Below are 20059 nucleotides of genomic sequence, written 5' to 3'. Positions count from 1 at the left end.
GAAATGGGCTTCACACATTGTACCCATGTGGGTGGATCTTCAGTGTGATGAGCCAACGCTTTAACCTCTAGGCTACCCCACCGCCCCTCCCAAAACAAGACCAGGTTAGATTGGTCTTCAGCAAACAAGTTTACCTCAAGAGGCACCTAACAGGATTGGCCGGTTTGGCTTATTGACTTGGTTGATGCATGTCATATCGGAATTGATTATATTGGTGCTCATGATGTCAATCACTAGGTCATTGTATCTCAGATGCTTAGATTGACAGTGATATCAATCATACCTTTGGGTGTTTCTTTTAAGCTTTCATATACTTTTGTTCTAAGAGAGGTCAGGTGAGGTGAAATTGGGTTTAATGTCGTACTTGAGAATATTTCACTCATATGACAACGTGCATGCATGTGTATGTGTAGGTGCGGCTGCTTGTACTAGCCCAGACTGAAGCTGGTTTTATAGTGCTAGCCCACTGAGATACCATGCCGCAGTGAAGCATGAATACCCCACTGAGACACATTATACCGACCAGTCCTTGATGTACCCATTAATGTCGAGCGCCAGGCAGGGACCAACAAGTGCCATATTTTAAATCGTCTCTTTGGTATGACGCGGCGGTCGGTCTGTTCGAAACCCAGTTCAACCTTCCCGTCCACCACGGAGGCGACGCTCCCGGGTGGGCTCTAACCACTACACCTACGGAGGCGGTCTGTTCTTAGAGAAACCCCAGTTCCGGTCCCCGGGTGGACGCTCTAACCACTACACCACGGAGGTGGTCTGTTCTTAGGGAAACCCCAGTTCCGGTCCCCGGGTGGACGCTCTAACCACTACACCACGGAGGCGGTCTGTTCTTAGAGAAACCCCAGTTCCGGTCCCCGGGTGGACGCTCTAACCACTACACCACGGAGGCGGTCTGTTCTTAGAGAAACCCCAGTTCCGGTCCCCGGGTGGACGCTCTAACCACTACACCACGGAAGCGGTCTGTTCTTAGAAACCCCAGTTCCGTCCCCTCGTGGGACGCTTCTAACCACTACACCACGGAAGGTCATGTTCTTAGAAAACCCCAGTTCCGGTCTGGGCGGGCCAGCTCTAACCACTACCCCAGTCTGTTCTAGAGAAACCCCAGTTCGGTCGGTGGGCTCTAACCACTACACCACGGAGGCGGTCTGTTCTTAGAGAAACCCCAGTTCCGGTCCCCGGGCGGACGCTCTAACCACTACACCACGGAGGCCGTCTGTTCTAAGAGAAACCCCAGTTCCGGTTCCTCCGGGCGGACGCTCTAACCACTACACCACAGAGGCGGTCTGTTCTAAGAGAAACCCCAGGATATTTACCTGTTCCTCCTTCTGCGTCTTGCTCACACCATACCGCCTGCAGAGAGAAATATGTTATTACTGATTCATCCTTAACATTGTTCACTTCATCTCAAACAGCACTCCTGATAATCAACAATCAAAGCAATTGTCCACTCCTGTCCTGCGTAAATTTACCTATGACATGAAATGGAGTTTCTCCGTGTGCTGAAGATTATTGCAGTTACATAATGGCAGCATTTAACACTTAACACGCTGCTTTAAGTGATATTTCAGCAATGTCAAGGCGGAGGGCATTGTACCCATATGGGGAATCAAACTCGGGTCTTTGGTGTTATGAGCCAAAGCTTTAACCACTAGGCTACCCCACTGCCTTGACTCTGTTATGGTCAATCCTTATTTTATCCATTTCACAATCTATCATGGCCACCACGCATTTGAGCTGCTAGACATTTGAACCTGGGATATAAGAAACAGACCATCATATGAAATTCATCCACCTGAAGAAGGGACAATAACTAGCCCAGAAACGTTGTGGCAAACAAATAAAGAAGTTGTTATCGATAAGATTTGTCTTGTAAGACCACTAAATGTTTTGAGATTTGTTCTTGAATAGTAAAATATTTTGTTTATAAACATACTGGAAAAAATTATTTGGCACAAATTTAGAAAAAAATGTGAAAGATGAAGTGGACTGTTCCAGCAAAATAAGTATGACACCCCATAAAGACAAATGGAATATCCCAGTCATAGTATCCTCCTGAAAATGAACCCGTGAAGATCCGGGTTAGAATGAGCCTTCAGTAACCCATGCTTGTTGTAAGAGGCGACTAACGGGATCGGGTGGTGAGGCCTTCTGGCTTGGTTGACACATGTCATCGGTTCCCATTTGCGCAGATCGATGCTCATGCTGTTGATCATTCGATTATCCAGTCCAGACTCGATTATTTACAGACTGCCGCCATATAGCTGGAATATTGCTGAGTGCGGAGTAAAACTAAACTCACTCACTCACTCCTGAAAATGAACTTGTTGATCCAATCCAGGAGGTCATGATGACCTGTTTCACAAGATCAATAATTGTCACGAGTGATCCAGCTGTTGAAAGTTTTTCCTCAAATGTTGAACAGATAATCATTATACTGAACCAGGACAAGCCATCACCTGTATCATATATACATAGTCATGCAAAGACTTTGAAAGTTATCCAGAAGTGAACGAACATGTATGTCTTCATGACATTTTGGGAGTAAACCTTAAACCAGATTTAAAATTTGTTGATTTTCAGGAAATCCACATGAATTCTTATCATTATTCAAAATTTAGTTGCTGTGCTGTTTTCTTACATACTAGTTATGTGTCAACATCTGTCATGTTGGGCTCTGAAGTGAGGAAAAAAAAATGAGTGAGTGAGTGAGAGTTGGAATTTATGCCACTTTTAGCAATGTTCACTCATTGTACACATGAAATGGGCTTCATAGGCTGATGCTTTAACCACTTGGCTACACCACCGCCCCTGGAAGAAAATAGAGCTTTGGCACTGGAGCTCACTTTTAAATGTAGTCAATAGTTCAAAATGGTAACGAAGGCAGAGATTAAAATGGTTACTATCAGCGCCGTTATTCAAATTTTGTTTGCAAATATTCCAAAATGTAATGATTTTAACAAAATACTACAGTGAACAAGAAGACAGAGTCATCAATATCCCCCGCCACAGTGTTCTGTTCTTATTTGGTTCCTGTTTTTTTTTTATATCTCCACCATGACATTCATGTCCTGACAACACTTACCAAATTTGGTTTCCCTATCTATAACGGTGTGAGAAAATTTGTCCCCATTGGCGATACCGTGCACTTAGTCAAGAAACACATGACAAGGGCCATAACTCTGTAACAAATTGTAACACGGTTTCCATCCATCACTCCATGAAGGCATTCATGTCCTGAAAATTTGGTTTCCCTATTTATAACATTTTTTGAGAAAATCTGTCCCCATCAGCTCGGACAGACGGAGCTCAAACCTATATCCGACTCACATTTCGTGTCGGGAATAATAATGGAGGCAACCATACATGAGAAAGTTCTTCTCCCTCTGCTCTAAATAAGCATTTTTGGGGCCTTTTAGATCAGGGTTAAAGTATGGGAGTTCTGATCACCTTACAGTGGCTGTGTTAAACTTGGCCTTGGATGATATTGAACTTATAGCAGATGTAGATGACAAGTGAAAAATGGTGTATGCCATTGTATACCTGGGGCCCATTTCACAAAGTAATCATAGCGTTATGGCTGCCAGAAGTCCAGGACTCCAGATGTGGGCCGTATCGGCATATGTACTCATAAAAAATATGCATGATACTGTAGGACATAATTTGGAAAACATAGCAGATACACAGCAATGGTGTTCTTAGAATCATTTATTGTTTCATTGTTTAGTTACACAAGAGTAGCAATGTTGTGGTGCATATATGAAACGAAATACAAGATTACTGATACTCCATTGATTTCCATTCAGTGAGTGAGTGAGTGAGTATGGTTTTACCCCGCTTATAGCAATATTCCAGCAACATCACGGCGGGGGACACCAGAAATGGACTTCACACATTGTACCCATGTGGGGAATCGAACCTGGGTCTTCGGCTTGACGAACGAACGCTTTAACCACTAGGCTACCCCACCGCCACAATTTCCATTCAGTACTCTAAATGTACTCTAAGGTTTTCCAGTACTCCTATATTGAAAAGAATAGAAATAGAATAAGGAGTACATACTCCTGATGTTGACAAATTATCTGGAGCCCTGATAAGTCTATGATAAACTATGCAGTGTATGAAATAAGCCAAAAACCCAGCCAGACATCAGGGCTGGTAACTTCAAAATGTTCCCGGCCGAAAATGGATTTAACCAGACCAAACAATCCAAAGAAAATAAATCAATTTTTCGTTACAATAAATGATTTAATGAAACTGAGACATGTATTTACTGCCTAACAGTCTATTGACAACAGTCATTATTATTACACAGATGTAATGAACATGTTATCTAAAATTTTTTAGAGCATCGGGCTGGCTAGCTGTAAATTTAGACCGTCTGTCAAAACTCTATACTGTCTCAGGCAGTCTGACAGGCCTTATTTCATACACTAAAGTATGGGAGTCACCTCAGCACTACGATCGCTTTGTGAAATGGGACCCTGGATTAGAACAGCACTGAACAACAACAAAATCTTCTATACAGACCTGCCATACTCCAGAAGTGTCGAGTGGACCCTCGTCTCCTCATTTCTAAGCTTGGCATTGTCGCTACGGCGATACTGCCGCTGGGGCTTGTACACATCCTGCACAGAAAACAATTGTGAGTGAGTGGTTTAGATTTTAGCAATATTCCAGCAACATCACAGTGAGGGACACCAGAAATGGGCTTCACACATTGTACCCATGTGGAGAATCAAACCCGGATCTTCGGCGTGATGAGCCAAAGCTTTAAGCACTAGGCTAACCCACCACCCCGCACAGAAAACAAAAGGTGCTACACCATTGAAACCAACCTGTGAATTTTCAAGTTAAAATCTTGGTTGACAAATGTCATTGTATCCCAATTATGTAGATTGATGCACGTGCTGTTGATAACTGGATTGTTTGGTCCTTCACGACATTACGCATACGCGACGCGACGCATACGCACGCGACGCACGCACTCACGCACGCACGCACACAAAGCTCTAGGTTACAGTTCTCACCTTTACTCCCCCAACAGTTGACAAAGCTTTGGGTTTCACTTCTTCAAAAGCTTGATCCTGCAATAAATAAGAAGATTCTTTATATAGACATTCATTCAGGCATTTTTGTGGATAGGATGTATTGTATCGATTCATTCAAGACTTTGATTATTACAAATACAAATAGGTTCATGGATGTGCACCACTTTGGTGAAACAGACACACATGGCTTTGGTGCTGACTACAATTATACAAGGAACCTGTTGATGGTGGATAAAATCTTCTGGCATAAAATATATTAAGTTCACTTTTGTTAACAGATATCAGCTCATATTGTGAGGAAGTGAATTTGTTCAGTCCTTCCATCATATCACAGCAATCCAGCTTGAAGTGGGAGGTAAATCAGACATTATGTGAACCTTGCAATCATGGATATGACACTGACAAACAAAGAGTTACGACTAGGGTGGATATGGAATTGGAATCTACAGTGGATCGTGACACACCTAAGGGAGGTAACTGCGCAAACATCTTGTTTGAGCATATGGGACACCTATGCCCTGTATGTATGTCTTGCATCATACTTTGTTGCATTCATTCTGCATCAGTGAGTGAGTGAGTTTAGTTTTACGGAACTTTTAGCGATATTCCAGCAATATCACGGCTGGGGACACCAGAAATGGGTTTCACACATTTACCCATGTGGGGAATCGAACCCGGGTCTTCAGTGTGATGGACAAACGTTTTAACCACGAGGCTACCTCACCGCCCCTAATTCTGCATCATGCAACTGAGACAGCAGCCTGCAAATAACTGAGCCGTTCTGGCAAACAGAGGGTGGATATCATGAGCATAAGTTGAAATGACTTGCGACCACCCAAGTCATACAGACCAGCTGACTGAATTTAGTTGTCGCTTACAATGTTTTGTTTCTTTTCCGTACTTTTAATATTCCAGCTACGTGACAGCATATTGTGAATAATTGGGTGAGATACTATGGCAAGAACGGTTAGTGAGCCTCAAAACCAGATCTAGTCAGTCCTGTCTTACGGCAAGGGTTGCTAAAGACGAATTCATGTCTACTGCTGTGAGATTTCACAGAGAGACAGTGTGTTTCAATCAATATCAGCCATAGAGACAGTCGCTTTGTGGAAAGGGTTGGTTGGTTGTTTAACGCCACACTCAGCAATATTCTAGCTACACGGCTTCAGTCCGTATATAATCGAGTCTGGACCAGTCAATCCAGTGATCAACATCATGAACATCAAACTACACCACTGGGATACGATGACATGTGTCAACCAAGTCAGCGAGTCTGACCACTCGATCTTGTTAATCACCTCTTACGACAAGCACGGGTTGCTGAAGACCAATTCTAGCCCAGATCTCCATGGGTTTGGTGGAATGGGACCCAGATGTGGACATGCTGTAAAACCTCTGTATTTTGTGGCGATTAATGAAAGCAAACTGATAAAAATATAGCTTTTGCCATTGTTCAGATCTGTAGGATATGATTTTAGACTTGCAGGATGTATTCACTATTTGCAGGGTAGAATTTCTGTTTGGAGTGAATGAATCAGTATGGTTTTACGCCGCTTTTAGCAATATTCCAGCAATATAATGACACAGGACACCAGAAATGGGCTTCAGACATTGTACCCACATGGGGAATTGAACTTGGGTCTTGAGCATGACGAGTGGATAATTTAACCATTAGGCTGTTTGGAACCAATAAAGTTCATCAGTCATTTACTGACATAGTATCCCACCAAATTATTTACAATATTCTGTCTCATCATCAGTCATTTACTGACATAGTTTCCCACCAAATTATTTACAATATTCTGTCTCATCATCAGTCATTTACTGACATAGTATCCCACCAAATTATTTACAATATTCTGTCTCATCATCAGTCATTTACTGACATAGTATCCCACCAAATTATTTACAATATTCTGTCTCATCATCAGTCATTTACTGACATAGTATCCCACCAAATTATTTACAATATTCTGTCTCATCATCAGTCATTTACTGACATAGTATCCCACCAAATTATTTACAATATTCTGTCTCATCATCAGTCATTTACTGACATAGTATCCCACCAAATTATTTACAATATTCTGTCTCATAGCTGGAACATTTCAAAGTGCGGCAAAACACCCAAAACGATGTAAGCGACAACTAAATTCAGTCAGCTGGTCTGGCTGTATGTATGACTTAGGTGGTCACAAGACATATGACCTACAGCTCAAAAGAAAATGTTGCACAGTTTTGTTGATCTTGATGTGCCATCAGGAAACATAAAACAACACACACTGAGCTGTCAGGTTGACTGCACACATGATGTAGGCGCTAAATATAACATCACACTGTTTACCCAACATGGAGGCTGTGACTCAGCAGCAGCTATAATCCTTGCCCTGCCTTTAATCCTTTACAGAGCTTAGTGACTGTTGAAATAGTCAAGATGTTAGAGTACTTTTGCTTATTTTAGTGCTCATCCAATGACTTATTCCATGGGTTCCCTGATACACACTGTGGGTGTTCATGACAACCATGGTTCCCTGATACATACTGTGGGTGTTCATGACAACCATGGTTCCCTGATACACACTGTGGGTGTTCATGACAACCATGGTTCCCTGATACACACTGTGGGTGTTCATGACAACCATGGTTCCCTGATACACACTGTGGGTGTTCATGACAACCATGGTTCCCTGATACACACTGTGGGTGTTCATGACAACCATGGTTCCCTGATACACACTGTGGGTGTTCATGACAACTAATGTTCCCTGATACACACTGTGGGTGTTCATGACAACTATGGTTCCCTGATACACACTGTGGGTGTTCATGACAACCATGGTTCCCTGATACACACTGTGGGTGTTCATGACAACCATGGTTCCCTGATACACACTGTGGGTGTTCATGACAACCATGGTTCCCTGATACACACTGTGGGTGTTCATGTTCCTGATACAACCATGGTTCCCTGATACACACTGTGGGTGTTCATGACAACTATGGTTCCCTGATACACACTGTGGGTGTTCATGACAACCATGGTTCCTGATACACACTGTGGGTGTTCATGATGACAACCATGGTTCCCTGATACACACTGTGGGTGTTCATGACAACCTGTGGTTCCCTGATACACACTGTGGGTGTTCATGACAACCATGGTTCCCTGATACACACTGTGGGTGTTCATGACAACTATGGTTCCCTGATACACATTGTGGGTGTTCATGACAACCATGGTTCCCTGATACACACTGTGGGTGTTCATGACAACTATGGGTTCCCTGATACACACTGTGGGTGTTCATGACAACTATGGGTTCCCTGATACACACTGTGGGTGTTCATGACAACCATGGTTCCCTGATACACACTGTGGGTGTTCATGACAACCATGGTTCCCTGATACACACTGTGGGTGTTCATGACAACTATGGTTCTCTGATACACACTGTGGGTATTCATAACCACTGATAACACTGGTTCCTGATGACAACAACATGGTTCCCCTGATACACACTGTGGGTGTTCATGACAACCATGTTCCCTGATACACACTGTGGGTTTCATGACAACCATGGTTCCCTGATACACTGTGTGGTGTTCATGACAACCATGGTTCCCCTGATACACACTGTGGGTGTTCATGACAACCATGGTTCCCTGATACACACTGTGGGTGTTCATGACAACTATGGTTCCCTGATACACACTGTGGGTGTTCATGACAACCAATGTTCCCTGATACACACTGTGGGTGTTCATGACAACCATGGTTCCCTGATACACACTGTGGGTGTTCATGACAACCATGGTTCCCTGATACACACTGTGGGGTGTTAATCATGACAACTATGGTTCCCTGATACACACTGTGGGTGTTCATGACAACCATGGTTCCCTGATACACACTGTGGGTGTTCATGACAACTATGGTTCCCTGATACACACTGTGGGTGTTCATGACAACCATGGTTCCCTGATACACACTGTGGGTGTTCATGACAACCATGGTTCCCTGATACACACTGTGGGTGTTCATGACAACTATGGGTTCCCTGATACACACTGTGGGTGTTCATGACAACTATGGTTCCCTGGAGACGAATTCTGTTCGAAATTTTGACACGTATTTGATAATGATATTTAATGATAACTGCGCTGTGATATCAATGCAAACTGTTTACTCCCACCCAATGACACCACATATTTCTGTAGTTGAAAACTACGCAGATGAGATAAGAGGCGGCAGCCACGTAGTATACAACTACGTCATGTGTTTGCTGTTGTTTCAAGGCCACATAGGTAAGGCAATAATCATGTCGAGTGATAGTCAAGCAGAAACTGCTTTGATAACATACAGTCAAGCAATCTCAAAAGTTGCATTCACGAAATGAAATTTTAAAACTGTCAAGCAATCTCCAAACAAAATTTCAAATAAAGACTAATGCCCAATTTTTCCTGTATAAATTTACATCATTTACATATTAAAGTCTACCATATATGAACTGCTAATATATCCTCTTCTCAAAAGCAAACCTTTTTACAAAATACAAAAATCAATCGACAAAAAAAAAGAACTTAAGTGAAGGAATGAGGTGATGAAAGACTTGGAAGGTAACATAAACAATATGGTCTGGATTTACAACTTCTTTATTATTCCAACATGACGTTTCTGGGCTACTTCTTGCCCCTTCATGAAGTGATTAATAAGAAATAAGTTGTAAATCCATACCTAGTCTGTCGTGCAGACCCTGAAGCAAATATATCCAAGAAAGCCCACACAAGTCTAGAAAATGTGGCATGTCTAGATTTCCTCAGCTTCAGGAAAATGAAGAAAGTCTCAGGGCTCTTTTTCATTATATTCTATATTTTTTTACTATGAACTTTTTTCAGTAAAATATGTTCATTTCAGAGACTAGTTGTTAGTCTAATCCATACCTTGCATTGTAATATAAATATACATCTTATACATATAAAATATTTCAAATTTTTCAAAGACTTCTAAGATATCTTCTTAAAATACAAAAATCAATGGCCAAAAGCAGAAACCTTAATTAAAGGAACCTGATAATGGAGTAAGGATATACTCCAAGATGTTGTGTTCCTCATACAAAAGAAGTTGACATCCATAAATACTCTCTTCCTGATGTGCATCACTTCTAAATGTGCCATTCAAAGACATGATTTAATTAAACCTATGATGTTTTTTCTTTGAAATAATCTTCCAGTCATATGTGGATACAACTAAATTTCTGCCTCCTTAAATCTTACCATGACCTAACATTTACACAGTTAATCATACAATTAATAAAACATTTATAAAATGACCTATCCTTACTGAAATAACAAAACGCCTGGTGTTAAAATTAAAGCATGAATGTCAAGGGATTGTTGCCAAATCCATCTTGGAGCCACCATTTTCTGATGAATAGTTGTAGGTGAGAGTATGTTGGCAAGAGTTACAGGGGGGGGGTGTTAGTTTTTAATCAAAATTGTTCCAGTAGCATTTCAGAGAAAAAGACTTTATGCCACAAATAATCACTCAATTCAATTTCATAGCATATCCAAATTTATCAATTTAAACCATTTATAAACATAACTGAGTTTATACATACATTTTCAATAGGCTAAAGTGAAATTTTGAACATTAAATTAAAACTATTTGCTTTTAACAAAACAAAAATCCAGATCTTAAATTCCAAACATCAAGAATCTTGCACAGTCACAATATTGATTCTGGCAACATGCCACATGTCTAACCTCAGCTGACCTGCCTCATTTGCATAATATATATGTCGGCTATCGTCTGTCTGGTCACACCACCATGTGTGTGGTGAGATAATCGCGTCAGTACACTTCACTCCTCCCAACACGGTTCTATATTTACATGCTGGGAGTGACATTATTACCGCACAGCTTGTCTCATTCAAAATATTTTCCTGAAGGCTAGTTTTCTGTAATACTCAAATCGTCCATATTGTTGTTACGTGTGGACATGTGGAGTGGATGTTTTCATGACTTGACAAATAAAGTGTTTGTGTTAGTGTTGTCATGTTTTAGTTTAAATATATTTTTTATTAATGTAGTACACATATTTACATGCCTTTTCTCTTTCATTTTATATACACCCCATTAAAAGTTTAGACTCACTAGTGTAAATACAGCCACTTACTAAAGTCAACTCTTCTAAACTAGATTTTGCAAAATTTTCATACTGTTTAAAGGTACTGTTTACACATGAACTGATGTATTGTAAAACGAATTTGTAACGTTGAAAAGATTATTGTCATGGGTTAAAAAAATGATGAAACAGAGTGAGAATTGGCGAATTTTTAACAAAATTTTACACCACAACACAGCTGTTCACATGCACGAAATTTGCACATGCTTTTTAGCAATTTAATGCATGATCCTCGTGCAATTCATCTGCATAAAGTTTGCAGTTGGTTCCCCAAAGTTAGTGGAGAAATTCATCTTTGATGCAACCTTATATATATATATACATAACATATAGTGAGTGCTTTAAGTGATTATAACTTTTGACGGGTAGTATATTATTGTAAGTTTGATTACATACTATTTGATTTTATTTTGTAAGATCTATGAAATCAGGCTTGTTACTTGGTATAACTAGTTCTTTTCTTGTTGTAATTAATATTTTAGTGCTGAATCCCCGTTACAGGTGGGGACAAGGAGCCAGGGATTTCCTTGCCGTCTTTGAGGAAAAGACAAAAGAAAGGATCCGGTTTCTTAACAAGACTGACACACAGACACAGACACACAGACACAGACACAGACACACACACACACACAAAGAAGAAAAAGAAAGAGAAGAATTACATACTGTGAAAACATGCAATACCAAAGATTCACATGATCAGTGATAATAAGGTTAAACCGAAATGTTTATCAAAATAAACTGTTTTTATATTGCCGCAATAAAAATTCAAATTACTGTCTTTTCGTCCATCTTTCAAAATGAATAATATAGCTTCAGTTTGTTCCTGTGTTTTTATTTGGACTATTCTATTATAATGTGTAGGTAACAGGTAGTAGATAATCTGCTCACTGAACCGTAAATGTTGTTGTTTTAAGGTGTCTGCGAACTGGCTGTCTGCGTAATGGGAGGACACCATAATAAGCTGCTGGTGTCAATACACACATGCATCTCAAGTAAAGCTAAGACTTCTCAAAGAGTGGATGGTACATAAACCACTTAACCTAGAATTTATTATGGTTAGACCTGCTTAAATATGTGTGATGCTCAACAGTATAGCTTTGTTAGAATGTGTTTAAACATTTTCAAGCTGATCTTACAATCCTCCAGGTTACTCTTGTAAATGAAAGATTTGGCTAATAACAGAATGTGATCAAATACATCATCTGTAACAATATTTTCCTCAAGGACAAACAGTACAAGTTCGTCCCCGTTCCTCCAAGCAATCGTAACACTACGACTGTCGTAAGTCTATGTTTAAGTATGGGAGTTACGATCTTCTTAGGTTTACGATTGCTTTGAGGAACAGGGCCCTGAACTAAAAGTCATGTTGTGAGAATGCGAACAATGTTCATTGTAATCCAAAAGCCACTGTGTTCTTTAATCTGATTGGTTGAAAAACATGATCGAATGGTATTCGATTCCAAGAAATTGCAAGAGAATTCGCTGCGTATTTATAAGTACAAACACTGCACACACCATTGTATTGTTGCGTCGTCTGAAGTGGTGATGTCATTCAAATCATATTGTGACATAAAGTGTGAATGACGTCACAAATGAGCAGATCCAGATGCTACCATGGTAGACAGTGGAAACAGCCGGATGATGACATTTCACTGCTGTACCCGTACCCTATGTCAATGAGTGCAGACACAAAAACGTGTGTGGACCTTTTAGTTTACTTTTGTGTTTAAAATGTCGATAAACATCATGTGTTGGCCAATATCCGGGTGTTATTGAGTATTTGAAGCACGGGAATAATTAATTTGAAACCTCCGTCTAATGCCATCAGTTCCAAGTGAATTCCCATATTTCAAATACTCAATAACACTGGAAATTGGCCAACACATGATGTTTATCTCCTAACTGAGCCATGATAACAATAAAGATATCCAAAAGGATTGACCTTCTTGACACTCCCAGAATAAATGAATGAACTGGAGTTTGTTTTTTCTAACTAATTCGTATTGTGCACAATTATAATACAGATGTCAGAATATTTACTTTAGAATTAATCTCATTGCATTTCTAAATTGCTGCCTCAAAACTGTCAAAAACGCTTTCTTCTACATGCACTAAATTTTCCACTGATGATGTGCTGGTATACTACTCAATTCAAAAGTATGTTCTAGATCATGATGGAAAAAATATGTGTTTGTCAATCCAAATGGGGACCAGTGTTTAACAGCTCAAACAGGGACCAGTTTTTAACAAACCAAACAGGGACCAGTCTTTAACAAACCAAACTGGGACCAGTGTTTAATAGTCCTTATGGTACCAGTGTTTAAGAAACCAAACAGGGACCAGTGTTTAACATACCAAACAGGGACCAGTGTTTAACATATCAAACAGAGGCCAGGGCTTAACAATCCAAACAGGGACCAGTGTATAACAAACCAAAAAGGGACCAGTGTTTAACAAACCAAACAGGGACCAGTGTTTAACAAACCAAACAGGGACCAGTCTTTAACAAACCAAACAGGGACCAGTGTTTAAAGGTCACATGCAACGTAAAACACAACTTTGCAGATTCTGATACCTTTCGGTATGGACTTACCGAAACTAAGCGTCAAAAATGCAAATTCAACTTATAAAGTTGAAAAATAACGCGATGAAAAAAGCGTGAAATCGAGTTCAAGCGTTTCACTAATTTTCCCCAGACTTTTCTGGGGAATACGGGTTTCAACAGCTGGGCTGCGCCCACAGCACGTGCGCAGTGAAATAGGTTCGCGCAGCTTGGAAGCGGGCTGTCTGGTGAAGGCTTTGGTGTGAGCTATTTTCATAATGTTTTGTTGATATCTCACAGGCGCGAGCTTTTTATATGTTATGACAGGAAATAAACTGTTTATATAATTTCAATTGTCTATTTCACCACACGTTCTTCTTACCGAGTCACGTTCTCAGTTCGATACTTAAAAGCAATGTCATTATTTAGCGTTGACACAATTTCTAACTGTGATATAGATATGTCGTTGTCACAGACAAAACTCAATGTCTTGTTTTATTGACACCTGTGTGTCTGCCTGCCTGTCTGCTAATGACAATATTCAATACACAACTGCGATCACTGACCACATGCAATTTGAACTTAACACCAATCAGGCTATACACCATAAACAAAACGCATTGATTTATGGCCCGAGTTCGGTCTCTGTCACATGATGTAATTACACAGACAGGCAGGTGTGATACTTGAACACATGACATGTTATGATGCCTGTTGATTGCAAAATGTTACACACAAAAAATGAGCATGTATTTACAAAACCCAACATCTCTATATATACACACACAACGAGCCGAGCAGGCGGCATCTGCTAATGAACCAGCCGTTACACTTGAGTGCACACCCACCCGCTCTGACTGGGTTCGGTATCCCGGCTGCTTCGTTTCGAGGGAAGTAAACCCAAGTACAAAATATTGCACTTTTGATTAGCGATTATACGCTTATAATTTTGTTCATATGTTTTTTCATAAACAGCAATGCATATTATATGTCATGAATAAGTGATAATTGTGTTTTAATTATGTTTGATTTTTTGGTTGCATGTGAGGGACCAGTGTTTAACAAACCAAACCAGGGGGACCAGTGTTTAACAAACCAAACAGGGACCAGTGTATAACAAACCAAAAGGGACCAGTTTAACAAACCACACAGGGAGACCAGTGTTTAACAAACCAAACAGGGACCAGTGTTTAACAAACCAAACAGGGACCAGTGTTTAACAAACCAAACAGGGACCAGTGTTTAACAAACCAAACAGGGACCAGTGTTTAACAAACCAAACAGGGACCAGTGTTTAACAAACCAAACAGGGACCAGTGTTTAACAAACCAAACAGGGACCAGTGTTTCACAACCCTCATCAGAGACATGATTCCTCCAGAACAAAGCCAAAAGTCAACTAACTGTCGGCAAGAGTCAATAGCTGTGACCATACTGGGAGGGAATACACGGAGATAAACCGTCCGTCCCAGTTTACAACCAGAAGCCAGGAAGGATATACTATCTGAACCACGTCTGTGTTCCATACCTGACCCCAAGTTCAAGTGACATTGAGTGACACTCAGTGGCGGTGTCTGACGAGGAGAGATCGCCACCAGCAATCATACCTCCTTGTCCTTGGACGTTATCTCCTCTCAAAACACTTTCACACTGTCACATATACACCAGAAGCGACCTCCTCCGTGGTGTAGTGGTTGGAGCGTCCACCCGGAGAGCAGAAGGTCGTGGGTTCGATCCCCGACCACGTCATACCAAAAGACGTTAAAACATGGTACTTGTTGGTCCCTGCCTGACGCTTGGCAGCATTAATGGGTACAACAATGACTGGTTGGCTCGGACTCATATATTTAGTTGAGGTAGATTGTATTTGAAATTGAGATTCATATCAATTGTTTTTAAGTTTGTAAAGAGTTGCAATAACTACAGAATAATTTAGTAGAATGATATATAGTATAGTGAGTGAGTGAGTGAGTATAGTTTTATACTGCCTTTAGCAATATTCCAGCAATATCACAGTAGGGGACACCAGAAATGTAGTCTGTCAGAACCATCATATTTCAGCAGTATCAACCAGTGAAGATCCAGGTTAAAATTGATTTCCAGTAACCTATGCTTGTTGTAAGAGGCGACTAATGGGATCAGGTGGTCAGGCTCGCTGACTTGTTTGAAACATGTCATCGTATCCCAATTGCGTAGATTGATGCGCATGCTGTTGATCACTGGATTGTCTGGTCCAGACTTGATTATTTAAAGACTGCCGCCATATAGCTGGAAGACTGCTGAGTGCGGAGTAAATACTAAAACTAAACTCACTCACTCAGCAATATCAGAATATCCAGAAATGAAGTAAAATAGTGTGGACTTCTGAAACAGTCTGTCAGGTCACAGAGTAGATTAACATACTGTCACAGAAATAAAGTTAGTTGTAAATTTCAGAATCTAAAGGAACCCTTACCAATCTGCGTGGACCAGAATAGGAAAAAAAATCAAATTTGGAAATAAAGGTGAGTGAGTAAGTGAGTTTAGTTTTACACTGAATTCATATTCCAGCTATATGACGGCGGTCTGTAAATCATCGAGTCTGGACCAGACAATCCAGTGACCAACAGCATGAGCATCGATCTGCGCAATTGGGAACTGATGACATGTGTCAACCAAGTCAGCGAGCCTGACCACCTGATCCCGTTAGTCGCCGCTTACCACAAACATGGGTAACTGAAGATCAATATTCTAACCCAGACCTTCACGGGTCTGAAAATACTGGCACATACAGGGACACACACACTCGAAACAGAAACAGAAACAGAAACAGAAACATGATAAAGCACTCACATGCAGGCATGCACTTACCTACACATACATGTATACACACACACAGGCACACACGAACGTGGCACAGGCACCTAACGCATCAACGCACAGGCACCCTTCCTGCATATGACGCACGCGCTCAAATACACTCATGCCCTTCCTGCATATGCCTTGCATGCATACGCACGCACGCACACACAAACATTAAAGGATGCTTAATGAAATGATCTGTAGGGCTACTGGAACAGCATTTGTATTCTATAACACTCTGTCAGGCGGTGGGGTAGCCAAGTGGTTAAAGCGTTCGCTCGTCACACCGAAGACTAGGGTTTAATAACCCACATAGGTACAATGTGTGAAGCCCATTTGTGGTGTCCCCTGCCGTGATATTGCTGGTATATTGCTAAAAGCAGCGTAAAACTAAACTCACTCACTCACTGTCAGAAAACGGTCCAAGGACTTGGTAGTAAACATCAGGAGAATGATCTGTTTTGTTAACAGACAGATAAGGAATTCTCCTACCTTCCCTAAATACAACCCACTATCTAAGTAACCACGACAACATGACATTCTGTAGTCACGCTCAAAGATAAGACGCATTCAGATTTTTTGAATGAAGTACCAAAGTTTTATGAGATACTAGTAGTCTTCAGGTCACCCGTTCAGAAAATGCTCTAAAAGAAAGGTCAAGGTTAAACTTAACCAAATAGAGTGAGTGAGTGGGTGGGTCAGCGAGTGGGTGGGTCGGTGGGTGGGTCAGTGAGTGGGTGGGTCGGTGAGTGAGTGAGTGAGTGAGTGAGTGAGTGAGTGAGTGAGTGAGTGAGTGAGTGAGTGAGTGAGTGAGTGAGTGAGTGAGTGAGTGAGTGAGTGAGTGAGTGAGTGAGTGAGTGAGTGAGTGAGTGAGTGTCTTACCAGTGGTTGAACAGACACTTCATGAAGACACATAATTAATCAGGCAACAAAACGTAATCTGACAATGCTCCATATATTTGGCTCCAAAACATGCAGGTTGTACTGGGGCAGTATACAGTCTATTCTACCCTGGAAAAGTGTAGCTGTGTTCACTTAGGTTTAAGCAGATAGTTCTTCAAAGAAAGACGATTTCTGTAATCATGTTCATCTTCTTGTCTTGGCATTTCAGACTATATTCCAGCCATTTTGCAAAACAAGGGTACAATGCTACTTAACTACTTTTACCAGAAAGAGTGAGTGAAGGAGTATGGTTTTACGGCACTAATGTTCCAGCAATATCACGACGGGGGACACCAGAAATCGGCTTCACATATTATACCCATGTGGGGAATCGAACCCGGGTCTTCAGCATGAAGAGCAGATGCTTTAACCACTAGGCTACCCCACCACCCCCATTCACTGGAAGTACCTACAGGAAAACTCTGTGAAGCACTAGACACACTTGTTGACAAAGGTGTACACATGTGTTGATGTCTTTGTGTGACATTATTTAGTTGGAGCGTAATATACAGACAAACTATGGATGAATAACTTCTATATTCAGGTGATGCGACGTTTCGATAAAGCTGACTATGGACCCTTGCACACATTTACACACATTTTCACACATTTACACACATCTACTCAAACTGACAAAACTTTTATATACGGACAAACCTTATGGATGAACAGCTTCTATATTCAGGTGATGCGACGTTTCGATAAAGCTGACATATGCACCCCTGCGCACATTTACACAAGTTTTCACACATCTACTCAAACTGACAAACCTTTTACATAAGGACCAACTTTATGGATGAACAATTTCTATATTCAGGTGATGCGACGATTCGATACAGATTCTTGTTTCACTGAGAAGCAAGTATCCGACAATGTATTGAAACATTGCAAGTGTGTGTGTGATGTGTGTAAGTGTGTGTGTGTGTGTGTGTGTGTGTGTGTGTGTGAGTGCGTGTATGTCCCATGCACGAGTGCGCGTGCATAAATAGGAGTGAGTGAGTGTGTGTCTGTGTGCGTGTAAACATGGCAAGAAAAATTTGACACATGTTCTTCTGTTACAGCCCATTCACATATAGTGTAGGTTGGACATTATATTAACTTATTTGCAGTATGTCAGTAAAAGCCTACACTTAAATGACAATTAAATTTAAAGCTGATTTACAAGAGCATCACCCAAGTCACCCTACATCAGACAATACTGGGATGGTGTATAAGTGGTTTTGGCTCAGGTGTAAATGTCTGGCACAAAAGTTAGTTTTAAGGGAAATAATATGAGTGAAATAGAGCCTAGTTTTGTAATCATTCTGAGTTGTAGCTTTCGCCGCTTTTCACGGCGGCCCTTCAAGTGTGGATAGTGACTGGGAACCATCACATGTCTTGGTGGCAGCCATGTTTGAGCTCTATCATATGGATAGTCAAGGCATGCCGAGAAATAGAGAAGGTTTGTTTGGGATGGTTTGGTTAACCTAAATTAGACAGGCGGAAGTAATGTAAGAGTTGGTTTGAACAGGACTATTGTCTGTTTGTTTGTTGTTTTACGCCACACTCAGCAATATTCCAGCTATATGGTGGCAGTCTGTAAATAATCGAGTCTGAACCAGACAATTCAGTGATCAACAACAGGAGCATCGATCTACGAAATTGGAATATGACGGTATCTGTCAACCAAGTTACAGAGCCTGACCACCCGATCCCATTAGTTGCCTCTTATGACAAGCAAGGGTTGCTGAAGACCAATTCTAACCTGGATCTTCACAGAGGGGGACAAGCAAGGCTTCCTGAAGACCACTTCTAACCTGGATCTTCTCAGGAAAGGGGCAGAAGTGTGTAGGCTTTTGTCTAATCTCATGAAGGTTTTGCCCCTAAATCTTTGTTTCTCAATGAACTTCAAATTAATTTCATTGATTTTTGTATCATTTCTAGAACTAGAAGTTAAAACCTGACCCTGAAGATTACAGAAGATGCAGAACAAGTGAATGAAGAGAGATGGAAGTCACATGATCGACCGGAACATGATTCATGCAATGCATGAGCTACCTGTGACCATCTACAACAATAGATAGAGCTGGGTGAATTCGTATGAAGTGTTTAAAGAGGATGAAAACTTTGTGCCTTGTCATTTCCTCTCCATAGTCGTAAGAACAAGAGGAGGTACATAACCTAAAAAAAGGTGAAGTTTTACAAATTACTGCTCAAGGAAAGGGAATCGAACCCGGGTGTTCGGCATGACGAGCGAACGCCTTAACCACTAGGCTACCCCAGCCCACTCAAGGATAGAACACACAATGTAACTAAAAACATACAGGACAAAATGTTGAAGGTTGACTGTTCTGGATAAATATTGTTGTGTCCCACTTCAAATAATTTCTAAATTGTAAATCTTTCTTTTATTAATTTATACCAATATCCATCAGCTGCATTTGAATCTCAGTGTGAACAGAAATCTAACTAAATATTTCATACTCTTTCACACACCCTTCTGCTAAAT

The 20059-nt window shown here is 40.9% G+C and overlaps 1 protein-coding gene and 1 long non-coding RNA gene across 2 annotated transcripts in view; one reads left to right on the top strand and one right to left on the bottom strand.

Moving 5' to 3' along the window:
* LOC124255128 (coiled-coil domain-containing protein 93-like) overlaps positions 1–20059 on the bottom strand; it is a 45755-nt gene that overhangs the window by 20974 nt on the left and 4722 nt on the right. Inside the window, 3 exon segments of the mRNA XM_046688966.1 lie at positions 1329–1365; positions 4543–4640; positions 5043–5099. Coding sequence (XP_046544922.1) covers positions 1329–1365; positions 4543–4640; positions 5043–5099 — 192 coding nt within the window.
* Positions 15544–19871, top strand: LOC124255130. The gene is made up of 3 exons (XR_006892627.1): positions 15544–15644; positions 16225–16292; positions 19495–19871. It is a non-coding gene; the product is annotated as an uncharacterized LOC124255130 (long non-coding RNA).

This window comes from Haliotis rubra, unplaced genomic scaffold (assembly GCF_003918875.1).
Source record: "Haliotis rubra isolate DU_JTF1 unplaced genomic scaffold, ASM391887v1 Scf594, whole genome shotgun sequence".
In the NCBI taxonomy this organism is placed as follows: domain Eukaryota; kingdom Metazoa; phylum Mollusca; class Gastropoda; order Lepetellida; family Haliotidae; genus Haliotis; species Haliotis rubra.
Note: the sequence above shows the minus strand (reverse complement) of the source record. Positions and strands in the feature narration are given on the sequence as shown.